The sequence below is a fragment of the Athene cunicularia genome (genome assembly GCF_003259725.1).
Source record: "Athene cunicularia isolate RWA chromosome 7 unlocalized genomic scaffold, athCun1 chr7_part1, whole genome shotgun sequence".
Lineage (NCBI taxonomy): Eukaryota > Metazoa > Chordata > Aves > Strigiformes > Strigidae > Athene > Athene cunicularia.
This window is the reverse complement of record NW_020799107.1, coordinates 19,171,880-19,183,791: the sequence shown is the minus strand read 5'-3', so window position 1 is coordinate 19,183,791 and position 11,912 is coordinate 19,171,880. Positions and strand designations below refer to the sequence as shown.

Genomic DNA, 11,912 nt, shown 5'->3' with positions numbered 1-11,912 from the left:
GCTGCCCCTGGCGGCCGCGCGCCCCCCCGCGGCCCAACCCGCCTGGAAAGAGACAAACGCTGAACCGCGGCAGCGCTCTGTGGGCCCGGAGCGCCGCTTAACCGCGCCCCGCACAGCCCGTGTCCCGCAGGGACCCCGCTCCCTCAGGAGCGCCCGGCACTGTCGCCTCCTTGCTTCACTGCTCTTTCCCAGCACCCTTGCCGCCCCCACCCAAACTTTCGGGCTCACGCGGTGAGGTTGGATGCTCTGTGGTGCATCTCCACACACCCTGCAACACACAGCTGTCTATTGGCGATGTGCAGGCCTCAGAAGGATGATCTCGAAAAGGAAATCCTTCCAGTGCTCCTACCACGGTCAGGAATCATTCTTTCAGATGATTAAGCTGAGCATGAGACTGGGCCAGGCATTTCAGATGGGTTATTAGGGGTAAGGGAAAAAAAAAACCCACAACACCCTTTGTAGTATTCATCCATGTGCTGGAAGGAAACACCAAGAACCTGTGCAGAGTGCTCTGCTCCACAGCCATGGGTTCAGGCTTGGTGTTACATACAAAAAAGCACCAAGGATGACAGCAGCGGAACTGAACTACAAAACAAAGCCTATCACCTATCATCCACTTAATTCCTGCAGCTTCCCCACCATTTCAGCCAGTGCCCACACCAGAGGAGCCAGCAGCGCCTGGCAGTGGGCCTTCCCCTGCTTGGCCTCCATGGCCTGCTTGGGGTGGGCAGGCCCAGCTGCAGCCCCAGGCCCATCTCTGCTTCCTTCTTGCTGCCGTGTGGTAAACGTCAACTGCCAAAGAAGGCCACATGCTGACAGAACATACACTAGGTTTGATATGAAACCTAAGAGACCAGTAACTGGAAGTTGCAGGTTGGGTTTTGCACATGGAGTCTGCTCAATCACATCTTTCTCCCTGCACTAATCTTTCATTTCTCTCCTGTGCTTAAAAAGGGAAAAAATAAGACGGTGAGAAAATGAGTGCAGTATGACAGTGCCTCAGTGTGGAAGTTAGGCACAGGCCTATGAGGTTTCAGAGGAAGTTAAGGACTAAGCACCCGAATCTTACTGAAATTCAGTAGTAGCTGGATGCATCACACCCTCTGGCTTCTTTGAAAATATAGTAGATGAGGTAGGTTTCCTATCACACCACTGTCCAGCAGAACTTGATCTAATGTTTTACAGAGAAAAAAACCTCAATGCATTACCACCAAAGGTAGTAGCCACATTACCACCTTAGCCTAACAGCATGGGCTGGAATTTGAACCCTAACCATTACACCAGTCTTGGTACAGCAGCAGCTCATCTGGGCAGTGTTTTGGCAACATTCCTTACCATAGTCTTGGTGGGGCGATTTTTGAAAACAGATTTAAATTAATTGTCTGGAAAAACAAGTGATATGAAATGCCTAAGCTCAGTCCTCTCCCAGTTCTTGTCACAACAGTAAAGTACAAGTTATACAAGTTAAAATTTCTGAATAAGACCCATGCTGTTGACACAGACCATGCAGGAAAAAAGGCTGAGAAGACTAAAACACATTGTCCCGGATACACTGTATGTGAAGAGCAGAACTGAGCTCAAAAACAATAGTGTTTCCTAACAAGAGAAAACCACAGCTGCTCAAAATTTCCAAAACAGAAATGATTGTGACAAAATAATTTTCTCCCCATGTAACTCGTGCTTCTTCTTCACATTATTTCCTAGCATTTTGTGGTTAATGCCATATAAATTTTCAATAACACAGTTTAATCATTTTTTTTCTACCCACATTGTTTATTTCTGACCACCAGACCATAAAAAATTTGCAAATGCAGGTTTTGATGAGGCTAGTTTTCATTTCTAAATATGCAGCTTCCTGTAATGAATACATATTTAAAGAATGCCTCAAAGGAAATTATTCAAACTCACATGATATAAAAGACTGCAAAAAGACTATATGCTGCATGCTATATATTTTTCTATTTTGGAAGTCTAATTATTTAGACATGTACTGTCGTAAGATTCACAAAGGTTGCAGCATTAGAAGCAAAATAAAATCTACCTGGTAGAGAACGATCTTTACAAGCTTTGTAGATCTATTGCTCCTAACACCTGAACTCCCCTCTCTGGACTGTTTGTACTAGTACCAGTGGAGAAGCAAACCAGTAATTCTTTCAACAGCCAAAGCTCTTCCTAACTTCTGTAACATCAGAACCCCATAATGAAGATAGAACTAAAAATGTAAGCAAGCTAGAAAGAGGGTGAATCTGTTGGAGAAATGGACAAATTATGGAAAAGAAAACATACTCAGTTTATTCAGCAACTATCCAACCAGTTATGCAACTACTCCACGGTTACTAAAGTATTTATGCTTCCCAGATGAGGAAATGTAGACTTACAGAGTAGGTTGTGCATGACATCAGACCAAAAATAGATAGAATAATGAAAATGCAACTAAAGCTGAACCAGGTCTTAAGTAGGCACACACATAGCTAGACAAATCCCCAGTGACTAATAGTTTTTTCTTCTTTCCACATTTGTGAACAAATAAAAGCTGTAAGTACAAAATATAATCAGGATTTGTCACACTCCCTGGAGGGCTTTGGGTCCATAAAGGCAATAAATGCAGAAGTAACTAGCAGATAAAATATGGCAATTTAGCTTGTTTTTTACAACTTCACACTTCCTGGATGAACAATATAGGCACGTTTTACAACCCCATTCAGAGACAATAGCTTGAAGTGGAAATTCCTTATCCTACACACCAGCAGGATTTATTTGAGGTTCATTACACATTATGCTGAAGTGAGATTGTGCAAACACTCTTTAAGCTTTGGTGACTGTGGCTGAGTCACGCTAGGAACTGGGAGGATAACAGCAGCACACAAGTGAACCACAAGAAGCTCACACGTGTTTGTGATACGGCCCTGTTGAACTCAACTATAAGAGAACAAAGAAATCCAGCTGCACAGACTCTTGTTGCTTCAATAAAGGGAAGTATCAAAAACTCGAATTTCAGAAAATTTACTCAGCATGGAAAATTATTTGATTGAGGACCCAGCAGTAATCTGTATAATGATATAATTTTTCTACCAGGGTTTTATACTTCTTTAAAGTACTGAATAAATGCACTTGAAAATGCTGTGTACAGTGTATTATGTTATATTTACATAATTGTAGCAACTCATTAATACAGAAATCCAGAGATGTTCTGGATGATAATTATTTACCCAGAAAGACTATTCAAATAATTTAGTATATTTCAGAGCATCTTATCAGATACTGAGCACATGAACAAAATACATCTTAAATTGCAATCGTATGATCAATCTCCAACATTTTTAAATAGTCAGATTCTCAGATCAATGTGTAACAAGTGTAAAATTTATCCTGCACTTAATGCAAAATCAGCAGATTCCAGAAGTAGCCAAAAGCTTCCGTATTAAGTAAAATACTACAAGAAAGAGAGTAACTTAGAGTTTCTGAGAACTACAGATGAAGGGAATTGTTTAATTTTTTCAGCTAATTAAGTATTTAATGCTGAATAAAGTAATTGGTGAAGGTTTCACATTTGTTCTGCCCTGCACAATACACAGAGGTAAGAATAGCATTATATAAAGATATACACAAATAGAAAACACATACAGTACAAGCCATTTACACGCTCTATCTCCCAGTAGTCTTTCCTATTTTAGTTGTATTATTCAAAAATACATGTGGAATTGCTGTGTCTTGAAACATCTTTGCATATATTATAATCTCTTAACTCTCAATATGCCTGATTTTTTTTTAGAGTCCTAAGGTGGTAGTTTATTGTTATAAATCACCATTGTGGAATAATTTCAATCTATAAATAAACTACAATTCATGTAGTTTAAGCACATTCTAATCTACAAAACTGCTCTAGTGAAAACTCATCAGTGTGCATATTTATTTCATAATACTTTAATTTGTTTATAAGTAAGTAGCTAATCCCAAAATTGCCTGTATCAGTTTGGTGATATCTGAAACGTGCTGCTCTTGTCAGTCAGAAATTTGTTTTCCCCTCCCTCTGAAGAAAGGCCAGAAATGTGGGGAAAAAAAAAAAAAAATCTTGTCTTGATGCAAACCTTAAATCAAATGTGATTTACAAGAATGTGCACAGTATTTATATTTCTTTTAAAAATGTAGAGCAATTACAGATCTAGACATAACAAGATTCTTTTTTTTTGCTGGGATATACTTTTCAGCTATGTTGTAACTTAGAAATTTTACCTGGGGCTACTGAAATGTTTACATGTCCATGCCAGTAAACACAATACTTTATCCTAAATTTGCAAAGCTGACTGTTGTAACAACAAACAGACCTTCTTTCCACTCTCTAATATCTTACTTGCAAATAGAGGGGAAAAAAAAAATCTGTCAATGAGATAAATATGGGGACACATTATGCTATTTTTTCAATCAGAATACCACTATCCTTTAAATTTCTAGGGTAAAAGTGTGGTATTATTATTATTGTCACACCACTTATAGTGAAAGACAATAAAAATATCACAGTTTTCAAAGGTTAATTGTTGTAATAATTTATTAAAAATATACATACTTCATTATATAGCCAGTTTAACAATCCTATGAAACTAACACACAGGAAGTCACTTAGCATTGTGCTTCTTGGACATTAAAATAATCAATTTCGAGTCAGGTTAAGGGCTTTATTTTTTGAAATGGCTTTTAATGGAAACTTAATTTTAGTCTGTGAAAATGTATGAGCTTACAGCTAAAGATAAGAGGGGAAGAACTCAGTCAGGAAAACACTGACAAAGCAACAATGATTCAGAAATAATACTCAGCTGATCTGTTCTCTTTACATGGCTTCTCTGTTGAGACACTGTATCATCAAAAGGGTTATAGCAGGAAGTAAACCAGAAAATCGTCATCATGGCATGTTTCAAGATGTCTGTCCTATATCCTGTGCTTGACCACAGGTCACGTAACACACTTTTGACAATGTTGTCACCCTATGATGGACTGTAGTGAGCAGAGCTGGGAATCTGTTCCATGGATACACATGACTGCAATGTATTTAGTAATTTTCTTTGTGCTAGAGTACCACTGCAAATCTGTGTGCAGACTGCAGCCGTGTGACTGTATCTTTCTCCTTCCTTGGGTCCATTTCCTCTTCAAGACAGTTTCCTTCTGCCCAGGAGCTTTCACAGTGTTTATGATGCAGCACTCTCTATGGGACACAGCAGCTTCTAAATCAGCAGTCAGAGAAAAGCTGAAAAGGGATTTTATTTTCATTCTAAGTCCTTAATCTTCATCACTTGAAGGATAATGAGCTGCATAATCAAAACTAGGGAACATGATGGGCAGTTCTCCCCATTTCTTAAAAATTTGCTTTGTTGTTTTCTTGTCTTCAAACACAACCACAAAATTTCTAATCTTTAGACAAGGCAGGTCAAGACCTCGGTGAACCATCATATTTCCCCAAGCCTGCAAGTGTAAGAAAATTATGTTTCAGATAAAATAGACAAGATCATTAGACAGAAATACAGACAAAAACAACATAAAAATGTGGAAATAAGTTTTTCCTCACTTGTCCACAATCTTTACATATAATTTCTCCATTGGTCTGGTAATCGGCATGTTTATCTTGCAGTGTCTTATTTTCTCTTGTATGGTAAAGACTTCTGAAAAACAGTCAAGACAGTGTGCATCAGCATACATTGGTCATTCAGTGCTACATACAGACAAACACAGAGTGACTACAATTGCTGAAAGTCATATATGAATTGTGCACATTCAGGAGTTGGAGAAAATGCGAGGTCGTATTTCATGCTCCTAAGTAATGGTGAATGGTACTCCATGCCTCCTTTCATAGCATTTCAGGAGCGGCATCTTCCCCCACACATCTTAAAGTAGGAGCAGCAGTCTCCCTATTATAATAAGCAAGAGATCTAGCTTGTTTTTTTCAGGTGCCATGGAACTGACAAAGAAATTATACCTAAGAGTTAGAGGTTTTCTATTTATTCCCTGTAGTCCAACCATACCCCTTAACAGAATAATTTGGTTCTGACTATTCAGAGCTGCAGAGTATGTGCACATTCTTACATTGTTTAGTTTAGGGAGTACTTATGTTGAGGGCTACTATTAGCCTGTGTAGAGGAGCTATAAGAATTACTACCTTGTAGTTTGAATTGACTGATAACATTATGCTGACAAGACAATTTCATGGTAAAAGCAGTTTAATGTTTAAGGCTGCAGCTCAACTTTAATTTTTTCAACATATGGGTACTAATTTCTCATAACTCTTCAAAACGTCTTTATAAATTATACCAGTGATGTCTCAAAGACATGAGAACTTTGGAGGTCAATAACTTGACAGGATGGTGTCTGTTAAATAATTAGCAAAGCATGACTGATCTGTTAGGCACAATACATGTTACAAATTCACTGTAGTAAGCAAATGCAATTGAAGTTGAATGAAAATATTTTCTTGGACTCTTAATTTCCATTGCAAGTGGGAAGACAAAGTCACCTCCTGCCATCATGGCGCTGAGAAGTTACAGTTTAACAAAAATGTTTCCCAAACTAGATGGCATGTCTTGCAATGGTGGTAAGAAGGAGCAAGAACACTGGCAGAACTAAAAGAGGTGTGCCACCAGTATAAACATCCTCTAAATATATTTAGAGATTGTCAATCCATAATGTTGTTTGAGTCACTGGTCATAGTCAGACTCTTATCCTAGGTCTGTTACTTGTGTAAATAGGTGGGTAACTGGTATTCATCTTTGGTTACAGTTACACTGTGGAATACATACCATATTATGTAACAAGTGATCTAGTTATTATTACCACAGAAGCTGTATCTTTTTCCGAAGTTTCAAACCCCGAACACCTTGAAATGAGGGGTAAGAACCAATCTTGCCTTCAAACTCAACTGTAAACTCCATAAAGCCTAGGACCTGCCAATATTGGAATAATCTTTATTTTTCCTCAGAGGGCCTAGAGAGTTACAGGCCCTGTACAATCCTGCTGAAAAGAAAATCTGTTTCTGCCTGAAAGAGATAAAGTAGTTCATAAACACTTACTTGAAGTCTTTTTTCACACTGATATGATGCATCTTTTCAATAACTTGTATGTCTTCTCCAGAACATACCAGCTTGTGGCAATTTTTGCATAAGAATGTTATTAGTGAAGGATTTTTCTTGTATGTCTTGCACTGATCTCTCTTTGCCTTCATTTTTTTTTCTACTATACTTTGCAACTGGAAATTGTGAATCTAGAAATAGATCAGAAAGAGCACTGTAATAATCTGGTGGAATGACAGTATAGTTTTCTTTTCAGTTATTTTACCAAGTTCATTGACAACATGACTTCTAGTCAATTTTTCCCAATTTGTGTTGCCCCTCTTACCAACAGAAAAGCAGACTTTTCTAAAGGCCCAGAAAACATAGATTATAAAACAAATATTGGCAGAAGGATTCAAGGTCCTATGTAGTAGCTAATATTATTTTAAGTTTTCCTCCCCTAAGTATAATTGCAAATAGAAAGTATTTTTTACAATGCACATCAGTCTTATTTAAAGGGCAAGTGCAGAGTTGCAGTAAATACCTTATTTAAATACTCTTCCTGAGGCATCTTCTGGACACGCTGAATGGCCTTATACATCATTTTCTCACGGAAAATATTAACATCTTCACGTTCAACAGCTCCTGAGCCACTTGAAGCCACAAGTGCATAGGTGCTCTCATCAGCTCGAGCTCGACCACGAGCCTACAATTTTCAAGGAATACAACATAAACATCACAATGTTCCTTACAACATTGCACGACATTTTTTCCTAGTTTTGTAATGGAAGACATGTACTGTTCCTTACATAGTGTCCCCACAGAACATGTTTTTCCACTAGCTCGGGCAGATAAAGAATAAGTGAGTAACACATACTGTTTCTGCATTATCAAAGATATATGTGAAAATAGTACTCAGATTTGTGATTAGCCCAACGTTTTGCAAAGCAGAAACTGTATTTTGTCACCAAAAAATAAGCATGCATTTAAATATTAAATATAGAAATATTTGTGTTCACAAATTAGGTGAGAATGTGGACAAACTGGTATTCTGATGTGAGATTATCTCTATTCAGTTGTTGGTGGTACAAATGTCTTTTATATTAACCAGTCTGCTGATCATACTCTCATACCTCTTCAATTAAAAGCTTACTGTTTGTATAGAGCTTTAAATGGATATTACATCATTACACATGGAGGCAAACTTTATATTGCATGCAAACTGAGGACAGCAACTGGCAATGAGCCCCATTGCAAGAGCATTTTCTCTTTTAGCATGCAAGTATTTCAAAATTATCTACAAACCCTAGGTATATGATTCACCATTTGCATATTCCAAACAGAAAAGCACTTTAAAAAATAAAAGTTATGTACGCAGTAAACTCTTACCTGCACCATAGCAATTTCATTGGTGACAAGGCCATAGCGAATAACAATGTTACACTCTTTGATGTCTAGGCCTTCCTCAGCTACAGTAGTAGCAATAAGTAAATTTACATTTCCACCTCGGAATTTATCAATAACTTCCCTTTGCTCATTCTGTAAATTAAAAAAAATCAGAATATTAACTTTCAGTATTAGTTTCTTCTAATTAAGAGGTTTAAGGAATTACAGTCCAATAATTTCAGAGTGGAGTGCCAAACATCAAGTGGCTTCAACAACTGCACTTAAGCATTTGTCAAGATCACAAACAAAGAGTTCCTACTGAATATAAGAGGTGTTCAGCACCTTTTTTGAGGGAGGAGGGAGCAGAAACCAAGAAACCAATCTTTTTAAGGTAATTGAGCTTGGAACTTTGTAGACCATTTCACAGGCACCAGGAATTTTTGTTCTCTCATCTTCAGATTCTTTAAGTAGTTATTCAGAGGTTCTGTATTTCTACCACTTCAGTAATTTCAGCTCACAGTGTAACTTCAGCACTTCCAAGTCAAGTTCCAACACACTTAAAATTTCCCATAATAAATGGGAACCATAATTTTGGTCATCTGGGGAGCACCAAAAGCACAACAATGATATACTTAAAAAATAAAGCATCCAAAACATGGATTTCTGAATTAGCTGGGTATTTCAAACAAGCTTGAGCAGAAGGACAAAAACTTCCCGTCTGCTACGTTCAATTTCAAAATGTATAGGCTACTGTTTTGTTTGTGCAGTGTTGTACACAGATTAAATACCGAATTTTCACAGAAAACAAGCAACTTTGAGAGAACAATTCCCAACTCTTTTTTGACACTGACAACAGCTGAAGGAAATGGCCTCTGCCCAGCAGTAAACCACACCATTTTTGCTTAAATGCTGGTGGCAATTTTATGGGGAGTAAAAGGCAGAATAGAATAGAGGTTTTAGGATATTAAGTACTTTGTTTTGAAAATGTTGAATTTGGAGGTATAAATCATCAGAGAGATGTTGTTTATGAAGCCAACACAATGGCATGAGACGGACTGTTGAGTGATCAATTGTAATATTTTCATTGCTAATTTTGGCAAATTCTCTTTCAATGATTATGCGTCAGTGTGAAGCATGCATATAAATTGGTGTGAGTTGATTAAGCAATGATATCAGAAAAAGACAGGCACAATCAACACTGTAATTTTATTTTTCAATTCAGCAACTAAAATATAGTTTGAATTACTGTTGTCTTAATAAGTATAAACTTGTTTAACTATCATATTTTTGCTATTGTGATTTTGTTCACTTTTCCTTCCTATGCCTCACCACGACCTGTGTCCCTTTTGATTATATACTCCTCTAGGAAATGGCTTCCTGTTACTCCAAATCCAAAACCAAAAAAGCTTGTTTCCTATGGAAATGAAGTTATTCTGATATTCTTATTCACCCATCCTGCAGTTTATGAAGGGGCTTTAAACTTCAGTCTGTTGTTCTAGTACTAAAACAAGCTGTTTTATCAAATCATGTACAAGATTTTAATGCTGTAGTACATAGTTCTGTACCTGAGTCATGGGTTTAATTTCACTCTTATGTCCAGCACCAATAAGATAATGGGCCTTAATTCCCACTTCTTCAAATTTGGGGTTATCCTTAATCCACTGGAATAGAGCAAAAGCACTTAGCCGAGTCTTTGTGAAAATAATTCCTCTAGGTTCTTCAGTCTTCGTGAACTCCTCCATTAAAGTGTTTCGCAACTGTATTAACTTCTCATTTTCATATTCTGGTTTTCTAGCCAACTCTTTCAGCTGTTTCTTTTTTGCTTTAAAAATAGCAGACGTAAATTAAGAAAAAGTAACCATGTAAAATAACAGCTCTAGAAAAAAATCAAAGCAAAGAGCAGTTTTCTATATAATTCTCCCAGAATAGCTAATTTACATCCAGTTTGAAGAGCTGTGGCACACCAATTATTTTTCAAGTGAGTTTATATTCATTATAAACACACTGATCAATCAAAATAAATCACCATTAACTTTTTACCGTACACTTTGCCTATATTTCATGGTGAGAATAAGCAAAAGAAAAAAAAACCCGCCTACACACCAGAAGTGGTACAGAGTTAAATGCACTGTATTAAAGAGCTAAATCTAGAATATTTGCAGAACAGTTTTAAAATAATGGAAGAAGTCTTACAAGGACAAACAGATTAATATGCACAGCCCTCAGAGCTGATAATGTTTTTATAAATTCAGACATAATTTGTCCTTGGGACATTCATTAAAGCAGGAATCCTCACTAGAAACATACAGTGTAATAGACAACAGGATGGGCACACTGTTATCAGCACCGCAGCTTTTAAAGACATTTCATTACACTCAGTGAAATGTCAAATGAATCTCTTCGACAGGCACTATTGACCATGATCAGGGAGGATTCCTCAAGTATTTTATTTTTTTTAAATTACTTCTAATGTTTGAAAGCCTATATCATTGTCAGATAATCATGCAAACACAATAATAACACTTTTAAGGTGGGGACCTTGTGTGTTAAGATATTAAAATCACTCTGCTGTCATTACCCCATGTAGATTATGGCACTGCACCTTGTCCACTGCAATGGTGGTCAATGTATCACAAACTACTACACCACTTAGGCAGTGGCTTCCTGACTCCAGTCTTATTCATATTTTAGAATGTAATCAAACATACACAAATATATACAGAAAGTAGGTAGTATAACAAACTCACAATTGTCCCCCTTAGCTAAACCTACACTAAGGGCTGCAAGTGAATTTATCACCCAAAGATGAACTCTTAAAAGTTGGAAAAAGAAATTTTAGATTTTCTTCCATTACTCCTGGCACCTTCAGTGGTGAAATCAAACAAATTGGAATATAATTTATTTTTCACTATCAGGCTCTTTAAACTTAATTATAAACCACACGGCAGTCTCTAGAATGTAATAATTAATAGGTTCAAGTAAATCATGTTAGTGCATAATCCATGGGTTTCAAATATTAAGGATCACAATGTATTTCAAACTTACCATGAAATAAACCTATTAGAAATTCATCTGTTTCATCATGTTTTGATACTGCTGGTTCATCATCATCATCATCATCACTCCTTACCATCTTCTTACTTTTCTCCTCCTTATAAAAGTTATTTAGGTGATTGTATGCATCCACCATTCGGATGGTGTCATTTATCTGGAGAGCATCATTGTATTTCTTCAAGTGCTCTGCACAGACACGTTCCTTGCGTTTTTCTTCTTTTGCAGCTAAAAGTGAACAAAAAATACAAAACCAAGCCTGTGTATAGAATGACCTAAAGAAATCCAAAGCTGGGATATTTTTGCTATGCTGTTACCTTTCCTCTCTTCTCTGATCACCCACTGTTCATATGGCTGAGTTCCAAACTCAGATTTTGGATGGAGCTGGCAATAGTTTTGAATGCTTGTCATGATCTCAGTAATTCTCTCTCTAAATGGATCCTA

General features: G+C 37.1%; 1 protein-coding gene across 1 annotated transcript in view; it reads right to left on the bottom strand.

The window, feature by feature from the left end:
- Nucleotides 1-1,843: 1,843 nt before the first annotated feature.
- The window catches only part of IFIH1 (interferon induced with helicase C domain 1), a 30,848-nt gene continuing 20,779 nt past the window's right edge, over nucleotides 1,844-11,912 (bottom strand). The window contains exons 10-17 of the mRNA XM_026852467.1: nucleotides 11,786-11,909; nucleotides 11,463-11,696; nucleotides 9,983-10,239; nucleotides 8,421-8,570; nucleotides 7,576-7,737; nucleotides 7,053-7,243; nucleotides 5,558-5,651; nucleotides 1,844-5,454 (exon numbers count right to left, since the gene is read on the bottom strand). Coding sequence (XP_026708268.1) covers nucleotides 5,272-5,454; nucleotides 5,558-5,651; nucleotides 7,053-7,243; nucleotides 7,576-7,737; nucleotides 8,421-8,570; nucleotides 9,983-10,239; nucleotides 11,463-11,696; nucleotides 11,786-11,909 — 1,395 coding nt within the window. The 3' untranslated portion in view covers nucleotides 1,844-5,271. The remainder of the gene's footprint in view (nucleotides 5,455-5,557; nucleotides 5,652-7,052; nucleotides 7,244-7,575; nucleotides 7,738-8,420; nucleotides 8,571-9,982; nucleotides 10,240-11,462; nucleotides 11,697-11,785; nucleotides 11,910-11,912) is intronic.